The 20,603-nt window shown below is 44.3% G+C and overlaps 2 protein-coding genes and 1 non-coding gene across 10 annotated transcripts in view; 1 reads left to right on the top strand and 2 right to left on the bottom strand.

The window, feature by feature from the left end:
- LOC133502991 (uncharacterized) overlaps positions 1-18,745 on the bottom strand; it is a 40,128-nt gene extending 21,383 nt beyond the window's left edge. Inside the window, exons 1-3 of one of the 3 annotated variants that reach the window (XM_061824041.1) lie at positions 18,575-18,745; positions 12,256-12,361; positions 703-2,057 (exon numbers count right to left, since the gene is read on the bottom strand). In XM_061824041.1, coding sequence (XP_061680025.1) covers positions 1,702-2,057; positions 12,256-12,361; positions 18,575-18,745 — 633 coding nt within the window. In that variant the 3' untranslated portion in view covers positions 703-1,701. Of the gene's footprint in view, positions 1-702; positions 2,058-12,255; positions 12,362-18,574 lie in introns of those variants that run through there. The other 2 variants (XR_009795596.1, XM_061824042.1) reach the window with 2 other exon arrangements.
- On the bottom strand, positions 13,473-13,545 carry trnat-ggu (transfer RNA threonine (anticodon GGU)). Its single transcript has one exon. It is a non-coding gene; the product is annotated as a tRNA-Thr (tRNA).
- Positions 18,746-18,850: 105 nt separating the features above from the next.
- gmds (GDP-mannose 4,6-dehydratase) overlaps positions 18,851-20,603 on the top strand; it is a 262,351-nt gene continuing 260,598 nt past the window's right edge. For 3 of the 6 annotated variants that reach the window (XR_009795595.1, XM_061824039.1, XM_061824040.1), the window contains exons 1-3: positions 18,930-18,980; positions 19,496-19,595; positions 19,665-19,807. Coding sequence is in view for 5 of the 6 variants with exons in the window: in XM_061824039.1 (XP_061680023.1) it covers positions 18,945-18,980; positions 19,496-19,595; positions 19,665-19,807 (279 nt within the window). In the remaining variant the exon portion in view is untranslated. Of the gene's footprint in view, positions 18,981-19,066; positions 19,294-19,495; positions 19,596-19,664; positions 19,808-20,603 lie in introns of those variants that run through there. The other 3 variants (XM_061824037.1, XM_061824038.1, XM_061824036.1) reach the window with 3 other exon arrangements.

Here is a 20,603-nt window from a genome sequence, read left to right as displayed (position 1 = left end):
GTTCCCAGGGTGTTCCAAGTGAGTGTAAATTGGCTGACCAAGTGGCAGCTGGATTTCTATCTTTCCTGTGTTGGTGGTGTGCAACCAACAAGAACGTGGAGAGAATAAACTACATCCACCACAATGTCAAAATTAGGAAATTGGACTCAATAGTGTTTTTGAGGCTGTGCATGAACAACTTGCAGCCACTTAATTAATGCCATTTCAAAACCAAATAGCCATGAACATGCCCCTGGTTGAAAAAGGTGGTGTCTGCGTTCTCTTTGGGGAGCGATGCATCTTCATCCTGAACCGTATGGCTCCTGACGGTAGTCTGACTAAGGCTATAGAAAGCCTTAGGGTCCTTGACGGTAAGGTGAATTAGCACTCTGGTGTTGACACCTCCATGTAGGACAAATGGATGAGTGTGTTCCGCAAATACAAAGCACTCGTCTCATTTATTTTAATTTTATTGCATTTTTTGCGGCTATTTTGACTTTGTGTGGTTGTTGCTGTATTGTCCATCTCCGCTCTTGCCTAAATTGAATTATTACTACAGCAATCTCACCCATGGAGAACAAAATGGCATAGATGTATCCTTTGGTGGGGACAAATCATGAGAGCGTATTCTGGGTGACTTGTCTGATCTGTTTCCAGATCCCGGCTGTTAAGACGATGCATAAACAATCATTTTTCCTCTGGGTGTATCGAAGTAGTCAAAGATCTTGCAAAGTATCTATTTTGGGTGATGTGAGAATTTAAGAAAATTTTAGATAAACAGGTGCGAAATCTTGGATTAATTGGACATAAAGTGATCTCATATTTGCTCTTTTGGTTGTTTTAAATGCTTCTTTGGTTAATGTAATGCAATCAAGAGGCCCATTGGGTGCTGTGGAAACACCAGCCAGTGATGCAGAAGACAACATAAAGACTGACGATCTCAAGATGGTGAAGACATCGCAAAGACTCACATGGACTATTTTTGCCATGGTTGCTTTGTTTGTCACATTTGCTTTGTTGTGATGCAGACCACGCTAAGGAATAAAAAAAAGTGGAGAGGTAGAGATGTGATTAGAATGGGTTGGAGATTGTGAAAGAGACACATCCCACAGTCTCCTCGCAAGCCAGAAGTTCCTCTTGTCTCCCTTCCTTGAGAATTGTACTTTAAATGTCGGAGGCTGCTTAAACCTGACATTAAATTTGTCCTTCGAGCTGGATTTCAAGATGAGAAATGACAGGGAGACATTACAGCGTGTAAGGTGATATGAACAAGCCTTGTCGATACTAGCCAATGTCAAGCAGTTTGAGCGTCAAAACACCCTGAGGGTGGCGGAGCCCTGTCGCGCAGTTAAATTCCATACCGGATCGGTTGTGGCCCAGGTTAACAACGCCCGCCCCCGCCTGCAGGGTGTCGGTGGAAATTCCGCTATTGACGTTCTCTTCGCGAGCCAGAAGTTCCTCTTGTCTTCCTTCCTTGAGAATTGTACTTTAAATGTCCTAGGCTGCTTAAACCTGACAGCTTGCTTGAAGGAAGCCGAGGAGCGGCATGTGTCGGAACCGCGGCTCCACTCTGCAGTTGCACAGGCTTCTGCCCTCCCCGTCAGGTGGGAAATCACGAACGCTATCCGGGAGCGATCGGTGGGAAAGGCGGAGGACTAACTCAAAATGTAGATCACATTGGGTGAGAAAGGACTAAATATTAACTGACTCTCCAGAAAACCGCTACAGCTGGGAGAGTGGCGAACACACGGTCCGCTGGGTGTCAGTGACCTGAATGGGAGTGAGCTCGGACGGACTCGAACTCGTGGCGGTAGCTGCCTCCAAACTACTGCCGGTAGCACTGGACAGGGACGTGAACCAGGAATCCAGCCAAGCAACTATTTCCTGTACCCGGTGGTTAGTCGCTTGGAGAGCGGTCTCCTGTTCGGCGAGACGTCTTCCTTGGACTTGCAGGGTATGGCGGAGTGCAGCTGAGTCGGCTGGGTCCATCTTATGGCCAGACCGTTCTGTCATGACCGGAACACGGGGTTGAAGCCAAATGCACAACTCAGGAGGCACAGAGGCAGTTTGGGAAGTGTCTTTATTCAAACCGGTGTCAGGAACCAAACGGGCAGTCCACAAAAGCAGCAGTAATGGAATCAGCAGTTGTAAAAGGTAGGTCAGTCGGCAGGCAGGAGTTTGTACACGCGAGCAAGAACAGAATCAGGAAATTGCAGGAACAAAGTATAAGGCAACGATCTGGCTGAGACCAGACGATATGTCTGGTTCTATATCAATGGGAAATGATTACTTGAGACGAGGCGCAGGTGTGCGCTTCCGCTGATTGTGGCAGGTGCGTGCTGCATCAGGAACCGGTAAGGCTAGGACAGGGACCGGCAGGGCCATGACAAAGGCCAATTATTTTTAACATATTACATTAACAAATTACTGTACAATAATCAAGAATTCATAGATGGGGGATGACAAAAAAGACAACTGTGTCTTCTCTGTCAATGGGCATTTATCTGCGGTGTGTGTGTATTGGGGGACATGTACCCATTGTCTATGCCAATCTTGATTGCCATGTGTAAGAATGTAAGGGCCAGAATAAAACATTAAAAAAAAAAAACATCAGTTTTAAGATATGCGAGAGTAATGTATCTTTGTATGTTCACAATTAACTTATAATTGTTTACAAGTTTTTCATCTATCTATCTATCTAGATTCTTAATGTCATGTAAATGTCAACCATTGTTTTGGCTGATACAAAACATGATTTCACTAACTGCTTCAAGTTTGATGAAGCCTGCCCTTGTAGATGAGGTTTAAGACATCAGTTGTGAAGATTTAGTGCCGTTAAAAAGTATTTGACCCATTCTCATTTTTAAGTGTAAGATCGTCAACAAAGTTAAATATCAGACCAAGTAAACATAAAATGCAGTTTTTACATGGTGGCTTCATTTATTAATGTGGAAAAAAAGTCTTCACATCTACCTAGCTCGATGCAAACAAAATATTTGGCTCGCCTTCTTAGGTAATGAATTAACTGTGACTATGCTCATATTTTGGAAAGTAGAGTTGGTTTCAGTGATCACACCAAATACTGATTACCTACAGACCTGTTCAATCAAGAAATCAGTTAAACAGATAAATGACAAAATCAAAATATTAAAAAAAAAAAATGCCACTATTCATTTTCCATGACTTATCCGAGGTCAGGTCATGGTGGCAGTAGCTTTAGCAGGGACACCCAGACTTCTCTCTCCCCAGCCACTTAATCCAGCTTTTCCAAGGGGATCCCAAGGCATTCCCAGGCCAGGCAGGAGACGTATTCCCTCCAAAATGCTTATCCTCACAAGGGTCAGAGGATTGCTGGAGCCTATCCCAGCTGTCAATGGCCAGGAGGTGGGGTACACCCAGAACTGGTTGCCAGCTAATCATAGGGCACATGGAGACATACAGCCGCACCCACAATCACACCTAGGGGCAATTTAGGGTGTCAATTAATGTTGCAATGTTTTTGAGATGTGGGAGGAAACCAGAGTGCCGGAAGGAAACCCACGCAGGCACAGGGAGAACATGTAAACTCCACACAGGCAGGTCCGAGATTGAACCCGGGACCTCAGAACTGTGAGGCCAACGCTTTCCAGCTGAGCCACCGTGCGCCATTAGGAGAAATATTAATATTGATAATTTTTAAAATAGCTCTTACTTGTGTTATGGACAATCGAGTCGCTGCCGATACTGTTACATGAATTCTAAATAGGCAACCTCCAGTACCTCTGGGTTCAGACAGCTGGCAATAAATCCTAGGTGCTCTGTCATGCACTGCAGATGGTCTGGATAATCTACCATTTTCTGGTGAATATGTTGACTCTTGTGGCAACAAAAACTCTCTTCTCTTGTTTCCATGGGTATGCAGCATTTACATGCACACCTATGGATGTAATAAAAAAATAATAAATAAAAACCTGTTCACATTCACAAACTTTTACAGCTCAAAAACCTATATCAGTCCAGTGAACAGAGCCATCCACCCCATTTACATTTCTATTATAAGCATTTAGTGCCCAAACAAAACCACAAGATACCGGTTTACAGCTTTCAGTATAAAGTTTTGCGATTTTGCTCCTGACATCTTGGAAAATTTTTGTCTAAAATGTGGTTTGGGCGGGTTGGCTACCGTCTGTTTATGGCACCAGTTTACCACATGAAATCATATTTATGGTGAAGTCATGAACAGCTATTGCTCTCAAATTAACGTGGCAACATTTTAAATGGATTTCGTTCATAAAATCCTCATTTGTGAAACTATACCAACTTAGACTGTGGACTACGTTATCAGCTTCTGTGTGTTTTGATGCAGGAATAAACGAGTCTTGTACACGCAAAATAGTTGTCGTGGTTATCGGGTTGTCGCGTACCGATTTACAAAATACACGGCGTTTGCATAATTTTATCCTAGCAGAGACTCTTCTATCACATAACACAACAGATTCCTACCGCAATCTCTTCCAACCTGCTTCGACCGCTTTCTTCACTTCCTTACCACACTCACCATTGCTCTGGATTGTTGACCCTAAATATTTGAAGTTGTCCACCCGTGGTATCTCTTCTCCCTGTAGCCTCACTCTTTCCCCTCCACCCCTCTCATTCCCCCACATATATTCTGTTTTACTTCGGCTAATCTTCATTAATCTCCTTTCCAGTGCATGTCGCCATCGTTGTAATAATTCCTCCTGTTCCCTGCTTTCACTGCAGGTCACAATGTCATCTGCGAACATCATGGTCCAAGGGGATTCCAGTCTAACCTAATCTGTCAGCCTATCCATTACCACTGCAAATAGGAAGGGGCTCAGAGCTGATCCCTGATGCAGTCTCACCTCCACCTTAAATTCCTCTGTCACACCTAAGGCACACCTCACCATTGTTCTGCTGCCATCATATATATCCTGTACTATTGTAACATATTTCTCTGCCACACCAGACTTACCCAAGCATTACCACAGTTCCTCTCTTACTACTCTGTCATAGGCTTTCTCTAGATCCACAAAGACACAATGTCGCTTCTTCTGACCTTCTCTGTACTTTTCCACTAGCATCCTCAACGCTAATAATGAATATGCGGTACCCTTTCTCGGCATGAAACCATACTGTTGCTCGTAGATACTTACTTCTGTCCCGAGTCTAGCCTCCACGACTCTTTCCCATAACTTCATTGGCTCATCAACTTTATTCCTCTATAATTCCCACAGCTCTGAACATCACCTTTGTTCTTAAAAATGGGAACTAGTACATTTTTTCCTCCATTCTTCAGGCATCTTACTAGTACTACTACTAGTATTATGTTGAATAAGTTGGTCAAAAAATCCACAGCCATCTTTTCAAATTGTTTCCATACCTCCAATGGTATGTCATCAGGACCAACTGCCTTTCCATTTTTCATTCTTTGTAGTGCCTTTCTAACTTCATCCTTACTAATCATTGCCACTTCTTGGTCCTTCACACTCGCATCTTCTACTTTTCCTTCTCTCTCATTTTCTTCATTCATCAACTTCTCAAAGTATTTTATCCATCCAATGGCACCAGTCAACACATTTCCATCTCTATCCTTAATCACCCTTACCTGCTGCACATCCTTCCCATTTCTATCCCTCTGTCTGACCAACCTGGAGAGATTCTTTTCTCTTTCTTTCATGTCCATCCTGGTGTACATGTCATCATATGCCTTGGCCACCTCTACCTTTGCCCTACATTGCATCTCAATGTACTCCTTTCGCCTCTCCTCAATCCTCTGTGTCCCACTTCTTCTTCACTAATCTCTTTCCTTGTATGACTCCCTGTATTTTGGGGTTCCACCACCAAGTCTCCTTCTCCCCTTTCCTACCAGAAGACACACCAAGTACTCTCCTCCCTGTCTCTCTGATTACCTTGGCTATTGTAGTCCAGTCTTCCGGTAGCTTCTGCTGTCCATCGAGAGCCTGTCTCACCTCTTTCCGAAAGGCCGCACAACATTTTTCCTTTTTCAGCTTCCACCACATGGTTCTCTGCTCTACCTTTGTCTTTTTAATCTTCCTACCCACCACCAGAGTCATTTTACACACCACCATCCTATGCTGTTGAGCTACACTCTCCCCTACCACTACTTTACAGTCAGTAATCTCCTTCAGATTACATCGCCTGCACAAAATATAATCCACCTGAGTGCTTCTACCTCCGCTCTTGTAGGTCACTATATGTTCCTCCCTCTTCTGGAAATAAGTGTTCACTACAGCCATCTCCATCTTTTTTGCAAATTCCACCACCATCTGTCCCTCAAAGTTCCTTTACTGGATGCCGTACTTACCCATCACTTCTTAATCGCCCCTGTTTCCTTTACCAATATGCCCATTAGAATCTGCACCAATCACAACTCTCTCGCTGTCTGGGATGCTCAGAACTACTTCATCTAGTTCCTTCCAGAATTTCTCTTTCAACTCGAGGTCACATCCTACCTGTGGGGCAAAGCCACTAACCACATTATATATAACACCCTCAATTTCAAATTTTAGTGTCATCACTCGATCTGATACTCTTTTCACCTCCAAGACATTCTTAGCCAGCTCTTCCTTTAAAGTAACCGCTACTCCATTTCTCCTTCCATCTACTCCATGGTAGAATAATTCAAACCCTGCTCCTAAGCTTCTGTCCTGACTACCTTTCCACCTGCTCTCTTGGATACACAGAATATCAACCTTTCTCCTAATCATGTCAACCAACTCCTGAGCTTTTCTTGTCATAGTCCCAACATTCAAAGTCCCTACACTCAGTTGTAGGCTCTGTGCATTCCTCTTTTTCTTCTGACGATGGATCCGGTTTCCTCCTCTTCTTTGTCTTCAACCCACAGCAGCTGAATTTCGACCGACGCCCTGCAGGCTAGCAGTGCCGGAGGTGGGCGTTGTTAACCCGGGCCACGACCGATCTGGTATGGGATTCTTTAGATGAACGCTCATATATGTTTGGCACAGTTTTTACGCCGGATGCCCTTCCTGACGCAACCCTCTGCATTTATCTGGGTTTGGGACCGGCCTACAGATTGCACTGGTTTGTGCTCCCATAGTGCTGCATTTTACGAACTGTCAATCTTAGCAATTGTGTTGAAGGGGTTATGAACTTGTACAGGGTGTTGGATTAATGGATTAATTGTACATAAAGTTATCTAATATTTGCTCTCTTGTTTTGCTTTTAATGCTCTTTTGGTCTGCTTAATATGATTACATTGACTCGTGTTTGCTCTGTTTGCTTACGGTTGCTTTGTTTATCAACTCAGGGTTGCTTATTTATTCTGTTTGCTGTGTTTGTTACTGTCAGGTTTAAACAGCCTAGGACATTTAAAGTAAAATTATCAAGGAAGGAAGACAAGAGGAATTTCTGGCTCACGAGGAGAACGTGGGATGTGTCTCTTTCACAATCTCCAACCCGTTCTAATCACATATCCACGTCTCCACTTTTTTATTCCTTAGCATGGTCCGCATCAGACAAAGCAAATTGTGACAAACAAAGCAACCGTGACAAAAAATAGTCCATGTGAGTCTTTGCGATGTCTTCACCATCCTCTGGATATCGTCAGTCTTTGTTGTCTTCTGCATCACTGTCTGGTGTTTCCATGGCACCCAATGGGCCTCTTGATTGCATTACATTAACCAAAGAAGCATTTAAAACAACCAAAAGAGCAAATATGAGATCACTTTATGTCCAATTAATCCAAGATTTCGCTTCTGTTTGTCTAAAATTTGCTTAAATTCTCACATCACCCAAAATAGATACTTTGCAAGATCTTTAACTACTTCGATACACCCAGAGGAAAAATGATTGTTTATGCATCGTCATAACAGCCGGGATCTGGAAACAGATCAGACAAGTCGGCCAGAATACTCCCTCATGATTTGTCCCCAGCAAAGGATACATCTATGCAATTTTGTTCTCCATGGGTGAGATTGCTGTAGTAATTGATAAAGTACATCCTAGCAAACTTTCAATGGATCTAATGTGCCTCTCGATTGCATTGCATCACATAAGCATTAAAAACCCAAGAAAGCAAATATGAGATAACTTTATACCCAATTAATCCAACACTTGCATTTTGGACCACCCTAAGGAAATAAAAAGAGGATTCGTGGAGATGTGGCCAGAACGGGTTGGAGATGGTGAGAGAAACACATCCCGTGTTCCTCTTATCAAAGGAGAAGCCGTTCCATCACGAAATGGAAGTGCCGTCACACCAGCGAAATAGAAGTAATGTCACAGCAGCGTGATGGGAGTGATGTGCGTCAGGGACATTCAGTGCTCTACACAAGAAGACCTCATGCATTTGCTTTGTTTGTGACTTTCTCTGTTGCAATAAAAATGTTACTGTTTTATTATTATAGTTTAAAGTATAAATGCTAAACTGTTGATGAAACATTCTAGTGCCTTTCACCTCTCCTCAGTCCTCTCAGTGTCCCACTACCTCTTCGCTAATTTCTTTCCTTGTATGACTTCCTGTATTTTGGGGTTCCATCACCAAGTCTCCTTCTCCTAGACTAGAAGACTTCTACCAGAAGACATACCAAGTACTCTCCTGCCTGTCTCTCTGATCACCTTGACTGGAGTAGTCCGGTCTTCCGGGAGCTTCTCCTGTCCACTGAGAGGCTGTCTCACCTCTTTCCGAAAGGCTACACGACAATCTCAGCTTCCACCACATGGTTCTCTGCTCTACCTTTGTTTTCCTAATCTTCCTACCCACCACCAGAGTCATCCTACACACCACCATCCTATGCTGTTGAGCTACACTCTCCCCTACCACTACTTTACAGTCAGTAATCTCCTTCAGATTACATCGTCTGCACAAAATATAATCCACCTGCGTGCTTTTATCTCCGCTCTTGTACGTCACTATATGTTCCTCCCTCTTCTGGAAATAAGTGTTCACTACTGCTAATTCCATCCTTTTTGCGAAGTCCACCACCATCTGACCCTCAAAGTTCCTTTCCTGGATGCTGCACTTACCAATCACTTCTTCATCACTCAATTTCATCAAGAATTTCTCTTTCAACTCTAGGTCACATCCTACCTGTGGTGCATATTTGCGAACCACATTATACATCCTCAATTTCTCAAAATCTCATCACTCGATCTGATACTCTTTTCACCTCCAAGACATTCTTAACAAGCTCTTCCTTTAAAATAACCCCTACTCCGGGTTTACACACGGCAACGGCATTCATTGATGGCAGGTCTGACGCCAATCTCTTGAACCCGTGGAGTATTGACTTATTGGGCCTCGAGACCTTTAGAACGCAGCATCTCTGACACACCTAAGCAGCCAATGGCTAGTTTTTGTCCCGGATAACTCACTGCAACCAGAATTTATACATGAGGTTCCCAGACGCACAAACTGAACGATTGAGTTTTCACGTTTTTGATTCACAGAGCAGTGACATCATCCTGGGGAGCCCCTGGCTCAAGCAGCATAACCCTCTCATTGAATGACCATCCGGACAAATCATGTCATGGGGTTCGAAATGCGGCGGCATGTGTTTCCCATCCTCTGAGAGATCGCTTCGAAACACCTGCGGGACTCGCAGCAGGAGCCGGACTTTCCCCTGGTGCCTCGCTGCTACTCTGATCTGAAGGAGATGTTCTCTGAAGCAAAGGCCAAGTCCCATCCGCCTCACCGGCCGAATGACTGCGCTATTAATAAGTTCTGCTTCATTATGTCCTACTGGCCAGGGACCAAGAATGGGAAGCCATTGTCGAGCATATACGAGGGGGAGAGAGCTGAGCCCGATCACTCCAGGATTCTTCCTGACACCTGCTTCGTCTCGACCTTCACTTGGGAGATCGAGGTCCAAGTGAAAGAAGCCCTTCAAGACTCCCCCAGCCCAGCAAGTTGCCCCGCCGACAGGCTATATATCGTGCCCCCTCTGAGGGGGAAGGTAATTGACTGGGGCCATACAAATTACACCCTGTGTCACCCGGGCATGGCCAAGACGCGGTCAGTGGTGGAATAGCGTGGCCAAACAACAAAAACAATGTCCGCGAATATGTCAGCGGGTCAATCAGGACATGGAAACCGGTCTCCGTTGCCTGGCCTCTCGCGACCCCACCTCATGGAGTTGGCAGCTCAACTGGGTGGAATACTCACTTCCCTTCCCTCGGCATCCACAGATATGTCACCCTTCCAAGTGGTGCATGGTCACTCTTTCTTCCCGTCACCGGTGCCGTCAGCGTTGGCCGTGGTAAGGCGCTGTAAGCGGACCTGGAAATAATGCTCCTACTTATGGGGTGCACCTATAAGGCCACGGCGAACTGCAGGAGGTTGAGGGCACCGAACTATAAAGTAGGACAGGGCGTCTGGCTGTCGGCGAGAGGCCTCCCGCTACAGATGGAGTCTTGCAAACTGGCTCCCAGGTTCATCAGCCCTTTCACTGTCACTAAGGTGACAGGGACAGGAGGGTTAGGGCCTGAAGAACGATCATGGATCCTGTCCCGTTTTGTGGTCGATCCCTCCCTCATCAGAGACTTTCATGCCTCTCACCCCGAGGCCCCCGGGCCATATGGGGTTGGCCCTTAAGGGTGGGGGGGAGGGGAGGATCGTACTGTCATGGCCCTGCCAGTCCCTGTCCTGACTGTACAAGTCCCTGATGCAGTACGCACCTGCCGCAATCAGCGGAGACGCACACCTGCTCAAGGAATCACGTCCCATTGATATAGAACCACACGTACGGTCTAGCCTCTGCAAGATCGTTTACTCATGCCTCATTCCCGCAATTTCCTGATCCTGTTCCTGCTCTCTTGTAGACCGGCTACTGCCTGCCTACAGACCTAAAGTGAAAAAAACAAGTATTTGAACACCCTGCTATATTGCAAGATCTCCCACTTGGAAATCATGGAGGCATCTGAAATTTTCATCGTCGGTGCATGTCCACTGTGAGAGACATAATCTAAAAAGAAAAATCCTGAAATCACTATGTATGATCCAGCTGCAAATAAGTATTTGAACACCTGAGAAAACCAATCTTAATATTTGGTACAGTAGCCTTTGTTTGCAATTACAGACGTCAAACATTTCCTGTAGTTGTTCTCCAGGTTTGCACACACTGCAGGAGGGATTTTCCCCTCCTCTTCCACACAGATCTTCTCTAGATCAGACAGGTTTCTAGGCTGTGACTGAGAAACACGTAGTTTCAGCTCCTCTCTTGGGTTTAGGTCTGGAGACTGGCTCGGCCACGCCAGGACCTTGGTGTGCTTCTTACAGAGCCACTCCTTGGTTTTCCTGGCTGTGTGCTTTGGCTCATTGTCATGTTGAAAGACCCAGCCACGACACATCTTCAATGCTCTGACTGAGGGAAAGAGGTTGTTCCCCAAAATCTCACAGTACATACCCGCGGTCATCCTCTCCTTAATACAGTGCAGTCGTCCTGTCCCATGTGCAGAAAAAAAAAAACAAAGCATGATGCTACCACCCCTATGCTTCACAGTAGGATGGTGTTCTTGGGATGGAACTTATCATTCGTCTTCCTCCAAACACGGTTAGTGGAATTATGACCAAAAAGTTCCATTTTGGTCTCATTTGACCACAAAACGTTTTCCTATGACTCCTCTGACCAACAATCACCTTGAAAATGGTGTTCCCAGCTCTTTTCGGGTCATTAACCAAGTCCTGTCATCCAGTCCGGGACTGATTCCTCACCTTTCTAAGGATCATTGAGACACCACGAAGTGATATCTTGCATGGGGCTCCACTCCGATTGAGAATGATCGTCATGTTAAGCTTCTTCCATTTTAGAATAATTGCTCCAACAGTGGACCTTTCTTCACTAAGGTGCTTGACAATTTCTCCGTAGCCCTTTCCACCCGTGTGGAGAAGTACAATTTTGTTTCTGGTGTTTTTGGACAGCTCTTTTGTCTTGGCCATGTTACAAGTTTGAGTCTTATTGATTGTAATGAGTGGACAGATGTCTTTATGCAGCTAACGACCTCACAAAGGTGCATCTGATTCAGGATAATACATGGAGTGGAGGTGGACTTTTAAAGGTGGAGAAACAGGTCTTTGAGGGTCAGAATTCTAGCTGATATGTGTTCAAATACTTATTTGCAGCTGTATCATACAAACAAATCATTAAAAAAAACTGTGATTTCTGGATTTTTTTCAAAGATTATCTCTCTCACAGTGGACATGCACCTATGATGAAAATTTCAGACCCCTCCATGATTTCTAAGTGGGAGAACTTGGAATACAGCATGGTGTTCAAATACTTATTTTGTTCACTGTACCTGTTACGCCTTTCAATTCCAATACTGCTGCTTCCCTGGACTGCCGATTGGGTTCTCGACACTGGTCTGAATAAAGACACTTCCCGAACTGCTCATCGCTTGAAAACTGCCAAGTCAAAATAGAGAAGAAGTGGTGTCGAAAATGGATGGATGGATGTACATTTATATCACCTTCCTAACAGACGCATCTTAAAAAATAGTGATATAAACATGATATTATGAGTTACATATTTGATATTCTTAAGACTGACGCACTGTTGGCCAAAGCACCACTTTGCAATTCTTAACTAGAGAAAAAAAATGAGAAGAAAAAATATTTAACACAAAGAAATTCATTTCACTACACACTTCCTTTCAAAACAGATGTCGTCCCCGACATTGAACTAAAATATATCCTTCAATCATGAACATTATTTTTTTTTTACATATACATATATCATACAACCCATGACAATGTACAATCAAGGCTAAAGCACTCAGTTGCTCCATTAACAATCCAGATTAAACGCAAGGTGTACATGTATGAAACAAGTCAACTTGTTAAACAGTCCATACATGTTCTGCATATTTCTCAGCTTGACAGAAAGTCCTAGAGTACAGAAGCATGTTGTGGCATTTGACTCATCACAGAGTCAAGGATCGTGTAGTGTCTGTGTATTATGCATGTATGCATCGTATAAAGTTCATGAATGTTGTGCGTAGTACTCAGCTCAACGTAAAGACAAAGAGTACAGAAGTGTATGCTTGTACTCGGCTCATTATAGACTTCATGAGTGGGAACTGTCTGTATGTGGAGTGTGTGTATATGTATCAGCCACAGTCCATGAATATTTTGTGGAGTGTATGTAAATAGTGTATATCTGTACAGGGGAATAGGGGCATTGGTTTGAAGGAGTTTGGGGGGTGTTAATGCATTCAAGACCTGGGGATGGTAGACTGGTAGTTGAAGGAATGCTGTGCAGGCATCCACCTACTCGCTGTCGGCATCATTCCATAGGGCATAAGGGGCACTGGAGGGTACCAGTACATGTTACTAGGAGGTCCAACACTATAACAGGTCGGGTGGCCAAGCCTGTGTGTGTGTGTGTGTGTGTGTTTCTTTCGGCTTGTCCCTTTCGGGGTCGCCACAGCGTGTCATCTCAGATGAACGCATATATATGTTTGGCACAATTTTTACGCCGGATGCCCTTCCTGACGCAACCCTTCTCAGGGAGTGGAGGCCCCAGTGGGATACGAACCCACAACCTCTGGTTTACCAAACCAGTGCTCTAACCACTGAGCTACGGGGCCTCTCGGGTGGCCAAGCCTATCGAATGTGAAAACCTTTGTAGGCCGTCTCTCTGGTCGCTGGTAGTGCTATGCCGCTTCGTTGTCGTCGCTTGGAATAGATAATGGCATTGCTGGCATTCTTTGCTCGTTGACTGGCTCATCTTTAACTTGCATCTCCTCCTCATCTGGTGTCATGCCTCCATTGAGCACCTGTTCTAGACCCTCAATCTCCTGCTGCTGAGGTAGGTCTTGCTGTTGAAGTTCAGCATCATTGACATTCTGTTCGTCTAGGTTGAAAGGTTCCAGCAGACGAAACAACTGATCTGTTGGCACACAGTGGTATCCATAGTTGTCATCATCACTCTCCTGATCCTTTTGATTTACTACAGTCGTATCACTACTGGCTTGAGCCTTAGTCTTCTTTTTCCGTTTTTAGGGGTTAACTGGGTATCAAAAGGTAGGTTATCGCATGGCAACAAGATTACGCTGTGGAACCCTACTTGTTCTTCCTTTACCTTGCTCTGGCAGTACCTCATAGACCAACGTCCTCTCCCAGTTGGCGGATGACTTTGTATATACAATCTTCCCAGTGGTTTCGCAGTTCCTCCTCTGGGGGTCAAATTTCTTAGAAGGACTCTGTCGCCCTCGTACACCACAGAACTTCTCACATTGTTGTCATAGTTTTTTGTTTCTATCTGCACTTTTCTTTGTATTCTTAGTTGTTATGTCATATGCCTCATTCATGAGTGCTTTCCATTTTTTCATGTATTCCTTGTAATCGGTAGTCTCTGTTTCAGGGGTCGAGCCAAACAGCAGGTTGGCAGGCAGTCTTGGAGACCTTCCAAATAGGTGATAAAAAGGTGAAAATTCAGTAACTTCACTTCTTGTGCAATTGTATGCAAAAATGAGTTTATTCAGTGACTCTTTGCAGTTGGACTTTTGTTTTTCAGTGAGAGTTTTCAGCATTTGTAGAAGGGTTCTATTCATCCTTTTAACTTGCCCGTTTTCTTGGGGGTGATATGGTGTTGTTGAACCCATCACTCCACAGATCTTCTGTAACTGTGCAAACAACTGATTTTACCATTCTCCACCCATATCATTATGAATAGTAAGTTTCTTTCGGCTTGTCCCTTTCGGGGTCACCACAGCGTGTCATCTCAGATGAACGCACATATGTTTGGCACAATTTTTACGCCGGATGCCCTTCCTGACGCAACCCTTCTCAGGGAGTGGAGGCCCCAGTGGGATACGAACCCACAACCCCTGGTTTATCAAACCAGTGCTCTAACCACTGAGCATATCATTATGAATACGCTTGGGAAAACCCCACTTCAAAGCATAATCATTGAAGATCTTGTCCGCAACACATTTAGCAGATTTCGTGATTGTGGCATATGCTTGAGCAAAGCGAGAGTAGTGATCAACTGTGACCGGTATGTACTCATAGCCACGTGCACACTTATCAAGATGCATGAAGTCAATGGAGACTAGTTCAAATGGCTGTGTTGTGACGATGAGAGTGAGGGGAGCTCTTGTTTCTCTGCAGGGCTTTTTCTGTTTAACACAGGCACTGCATCAAGACATATAGATCAACCTCTTGCTGCATGTATGGCCAGAAGAAACGATCACGAATGAGTGATGTTGTGCGTTCCACCCCCTGATGGCCCATGTCATCATGAAGTTGTCTCAGTACTGTTATTTTATATTTCTCTGGCAGGACAAGTTGAGTCCTGGTGATAGTCTTTCGGTACAGTACGCCGTCTACATCCAAACTCAGTTTGTCCCACTCTATGAGTAAACGTTCGCTCTTTGCATTGAGTGACTTGAACTGCTGACCAGCAGGTCTTTGATCTGACTGTTTGTGCTTTAGTACAGGGCGAATATCTGGATCCTCCCTTTGTGCCTGGCAGATCTCCGTTTTGGAAAATGGCGTAGGTGGTTCTTCATCTGTTCTCGCACATTCAAGAGACATGATGCACCATATTGTGTTAGAGTCTTTTGTTTCTACTGCTTTCCCAGCAGCTTGAACTAAAGAGGAAGAGAGTTTCTCTGTACAGTCCTCCATCATTTCCTTTACCTCACAAGGAGTTCTTGACAGATCATCAGTATAACAATTCTCTTTGCCTGGCTGATATTTAATGGTCAGATGGAAGTCTGCAAGCTCAGCAACCCATCTACTCGCTGTGGCGTTCAGCTGAGCTGTGGATAATACATAGCTGAGTTGGTTGTTATCGGTATATACTGTGCAGGTGGAATTCCTTAAACATTTACGGAATCACTCAGTCACAATCCACTTTAAGTCCAGAAATTCTCATTTTCCAGAGTGAAGATGGTAAGTCTTTTTCCCCCGTTGTCAATGTTCGAAATGCATAGGCTATAAGATGTAGCCTTCCCTCTTGTTCCTGGTACAATACTGCACCGAGGTCCTGGTTGGAAGCATCTGTGTGCAGGATGAATGATTTGTTGAAGTTTGGGAATCCAAAGATGGGGGGCTCAACCAGACAATAAATCAATCTTTCTAAAACCTGCTGGTGAGTATCAGTCCAAGTGATCGGCTTGAATTCCTCTGCGGTTCCTTTTTTGTTTTTCGTCTCTCCTTGTGTTATTACTTTCTGTGTCACAGGTTCAGCTTCAAGCAGTGCATACAGAGGTCCAGCAATACGGGAGAAATCTCGTATGTCCTCACCATTTGTCTAAGGCATTCTCTGTCAGTGGGATTAGATTGTTTTAGTTCATTGTCTATGATCAGCTCAATAACATTAGATCCAATGATTGGTGGGCCAGGCTTGTCACCTCTCATTACGAGAGTCAGGACTTTCACTGAGGTGGCGGGAGCTTCCCCTGAAGCTAAACTAACGGTTACCTCTACCCAGCCCACATACGGCATGTTCTCTCCATTGGCTGCTACCATGTCTAAAGGGCCTGCTCTGTCCAAAATTTCAGAAATGTCTCTAAGTTTTGTGTCTGGCAGGTGCATTTCTTTCCATACCTCAATAATTGTCACTTGGGAGCCAGAGTCCCACAAAGCTTGAACCTCTTGACCTTGAATTAGACAAATCAGGCACTTCTTACCAAACAGCAGAGCTACTCGGGGGTTTCTCTCTCTTGGTGATGCAGTGTTCACACGTGCAGTTATTTCTGTGCACTTTCCAATTATTAGTTTGACAAAATTTAGAGCAGTAAAGAGCCCTTTCACATTTAGCACATTGCTTCAATCTTTGGGTCTGTTTTCGGCAGTGTAGACAGTGTTGGGACATTACTTATTTACTGGTCACTCTCTATCGCGCGCGAGTGACCTCGTTTCATTTAACGACTCACCTTCGAACTGTCTCTGCTGTGCCCTCATGCGACATCCTGCTAGGTAGTGTTCACTGCTACCACAGCGGAAACAGTATGTGCAGAATTCATTTGTTCTTTGTTTTTGCCAGTTCAGGCATTTCTTCATTTGTCCATGGTTTGGTGGTGGAAAGCTGCATAGTGGGACAAACCTTTGGTGATATTGGATGGCTCCTTCTTGCTTTCGTAGGCCAGGTGAGGGCCAGTATCTCTGGGGGAAGTTCTGCGTCTGTTGATCTTGAAGTTGTTGCATTGGTGATTGCTGAGGAATGTACTGAAGTTGAGAGACGTGTGGTGGAGCGATGGCGGTTGTGTAATGTATGGGAATGGTGGTTGAAATTGTTGGGAGCTGTACTGAGCCTGAGGCTGGCTCTGTGTAGTGATGTACTCAAGCTGCGACAACTGCTGCTGGTGCTGCTGCAGGGATTCTCTTATTTGGGACATGTCAGTGTTGAGATCTTGCAGCATGGCCATCTCGGATCTTATCTATTCCAGCTGAGAGACAACTGTGGGGGGTACTTTAGCCAAGCATTGTGGCACAAGTGGCTTGTCAGTAACATCGCTTGACTGAATTGAATAACTACTGGCAGCCTGTGGTGGTCCCAGTAACTTCTTATTGTGCTGTTTCTCTATCGCATAGGCACATGCTCTGTTTACCTTCTCCAGTAACAATTCATCAGGGGTGTCACTCTGTTTTAGATAAGGCTATACATCACGTTTTATACTGTCGTTCTGCAGGCCAGTTAACACAGTATGAAGAAACATATTTTGTACCAGATCTGGGTTGTATTTCAAATCTTACTCAGCCTCTTGCGATGCGAACAGGATTTTCTGTCTTAGGTCAAGGGTTCTGATGAGAATGTTCTGTGGTGTTTCTCTGATGCCCTGGACTTCAGAGGTCAGCTGCTTGTAAAACTCCGTGACACTCTTCTCCTGATAGTGGGATCGGAGGATTCTTCTGAGGGTGGAGAGTGTTAGATTGACTTTCCCCTCCAAATAGCCACGAAGTTGCATGCCGGGAGTAATTGCTCGTGATACTGCATCAACGATTTTGAGTTCTGGAACCCCTTTACTTAGGCCATGTTCAATTTGACGGGCTAAAGTTGAAAAGGTCTGACGATCTTTCTGCCCTGGCTCTCCGATTTGGCCAGATATTTTAAAGTCTTTGTGCCAGACGGCAGGGAGAAAATTCTGGTGTGCTCTGTGTTAGCATGCGAGGGCCAGCGGTTTGAATTTCTCTGTTTGTGTGCTCTTTGTCATTCTGGTTATGTTTGGCAGCCAACTGAAGTTACAAAGTCTCAATGTCCTTCCGTAATCTTTCCTCTTCTTCCTGTGTTTGTTTCTGTTTTAGAGTAGTGGCTCTGCGAAGATTATTTACAATTTCATGCTTAGGTCCGAGCATGTCAGTCATTCCGTTATCCTCCAGCTCGTCAAGTTCCCCCCCCTGTATGTAGTCTGAAAATAATTTGATGAGAGCTCTTCGACTTTTACCAGTCACAAGTTCTAAATCTTTCCCTGCGATGACTAAAAAGTCACATATTTCAGCTAATGTTTCCCAAGACAGATCACATAGCTCTATTATTATCTCAACCTGTAGTTTTTCTGCCTCCGATGAAAATGAAGACATCTTTGCGCAGTGCGGTGGTGAATGGTGCGGTGCGATGCCTTTTCACCTTTAGAACCCGAGAGCAGCTCCCCTGGTATGTAGAAATACCTTAGCTCGCTCTCTCCGTGTTCGCTGATAGTCAGGACACCACTGTTGCTGGTCTGCCACGCTGCTGATGATGGTAGAGTTTAGAAGAGACGTGACAGCCAATGACTTCTTTAACGGGAAGAAGTACACCCACGCTGCACATTTCCTGGAAGAGCCCCCAAAATGTAGCATTCCTCTCTGGAAGGAGTAAAGTGAAGAGAAATGAATTCACAACGCTGTCTCTTCCTCTTCAGGACACAATGTGTGCTGAGGAGAGCACTCTCTGTCTAGAACTGAGACAGCATCAATCGATCATCGAGTACTCAGTCACAACATCCGACATCCGATTCGCCGATCAAAGAGAAACAACATTCCTTTCCATTTCTTTGGCATGAGAGAAAATAATAAAGATCAGGAAAAAGAAAAGGTACTTTGCAATACTCAAGCTTATCAGAAAAAATGAAATGAAAAAAAAACTTTTAACATAAAGAAACATTCATTTCACTACATGTCTACATGACGGTCGACCAGAAGTGGCAAAGTCGTCACGTATGTGCAAAGCAAGTAAAGAAGAAAGAAAGAAAGAAAGAAAGAAAGAAAGAAAGAAAGAAAAAGAAAGAAAGAAAAAAAGAAAGAAAGAAAGAAAGAAAGAAAGCTCAAGGATGCCGGCAGATTCTGCTACATAAATTTGCACAATAGACCGTACAATTACGACAGGGGACCAGGATAAACTTTCAGAGGTATCGCTACATTTTATGGCTGGTGTTATTATTTTCAGGGTGAAGAAATTGATTAACAGACGAAAGGAATGAAAGCACGGGCTTTGGTATTGACAAAAACGTAAACATAGTGAAAACTGGTTGAGAAATCCGCAAATTTAATATGTCTTAATTTCAATGTCCCCAATTGACTATCTACCTTTCTAACATGGCGGTCCCGTAGGCACGTCGATTTGCCGGACTGTTACAGCATATTGGCAACTCTACATATGAATATGCTCTGCTGCCATTGGTTCATTCACAGCCTCTTCCTGTTTCGCACGGTTTGGATTCACAGTGTTAATTTCATTTTGGCGACTGCCGCCGATGGTTAACCAGTGTAAATTTAACAGTTTGTAGGAGTCTCCTTGGTGGTACAAATCAGATCCGGATAAAAATGTCTGCATATTGTGAGCCTGCCATCATGAGCTGTGGCGTGAGCGAAGACACGAAGAAGGAGAGGAAAGTGGCTCTCATTACTGGCATTACTGGACAGGTACTGTAACTCTTGTCATCTTGAAGCCGAGAAGCGTTCGGAGTCAAATGAAAACAGGAAATGTCAGACTCTTAGGGGGATGCGAAACAAGTAAACAGATGCGAATTCCAATTTTGAAATGAATGAAGAGATTATGAACAGATAATCACAAGTATGTACTCGTATATGTAGTGAAAGAGATGTTCTATTTATCACTTATTTCCTGTCGTGCCTCTTCGAGGAGACCTTATTTTCACGTCCTTCAACCCAACTAACTTGAAAAACTAGTTTGAACCTAGTATTTGTGGATCTCGCCGTATAAACCACCATAAAAGTCTTGTCTCTAAATTGCATACGTCACCTGATCATTAAAATAGATACATGAAATAAGCATAGATATAATAATATAAATTTGTAAGATTTTAACCTGTCTGGATTATTATGAAAACGGAGAAAATAGTACAAATGATTCACTGGGGGTTTCACGAGATTTACACGGTAAAACTCAAAACTTGGTTGCACGGTGACACAGCTGTAAAGCCTTGGCCTCATTATTTTAAGGACCGGGGTTCAAATCCCGGCCCCCCTGTGTAGAGTTTACATGTTCTCCCCATCCCTGCGTAAAAAAACATGTAACATGTATTGGACACTGTTGTCGACTGTTGTCCTCTTCATATGCCCTGCAATTGGCTGGCAACCAGTTAAGGGTGTACCCCACCTCCTGCCCACTGACAGCTGGGATTGCCTCCAGCACTCCCGCGATCCACGTGAGGATAAGTGGCTCAGAAAATGGATGGATGGAACTCAAAACCTTTAC

Source organism: Syngnathoides biaculeatus, chromosome 7, assembly GCF_019802595.1.
Source record: "Syngnathoides biaculeatus isolate LvHL_M chromosome 7, ASM1980259v1, whole genome shotgun sequence".
Classification (NCBI taxonomy): Eukaryota; Metazoa; Chordata; class Actinopteri; order Syngnathiformes; family Syngnathidae; genus Syngnathoides; species Syngnathoides biaculeatus.
This window is presented reverse-complemented; position numbering and strand designations above follow the sequence as displayed.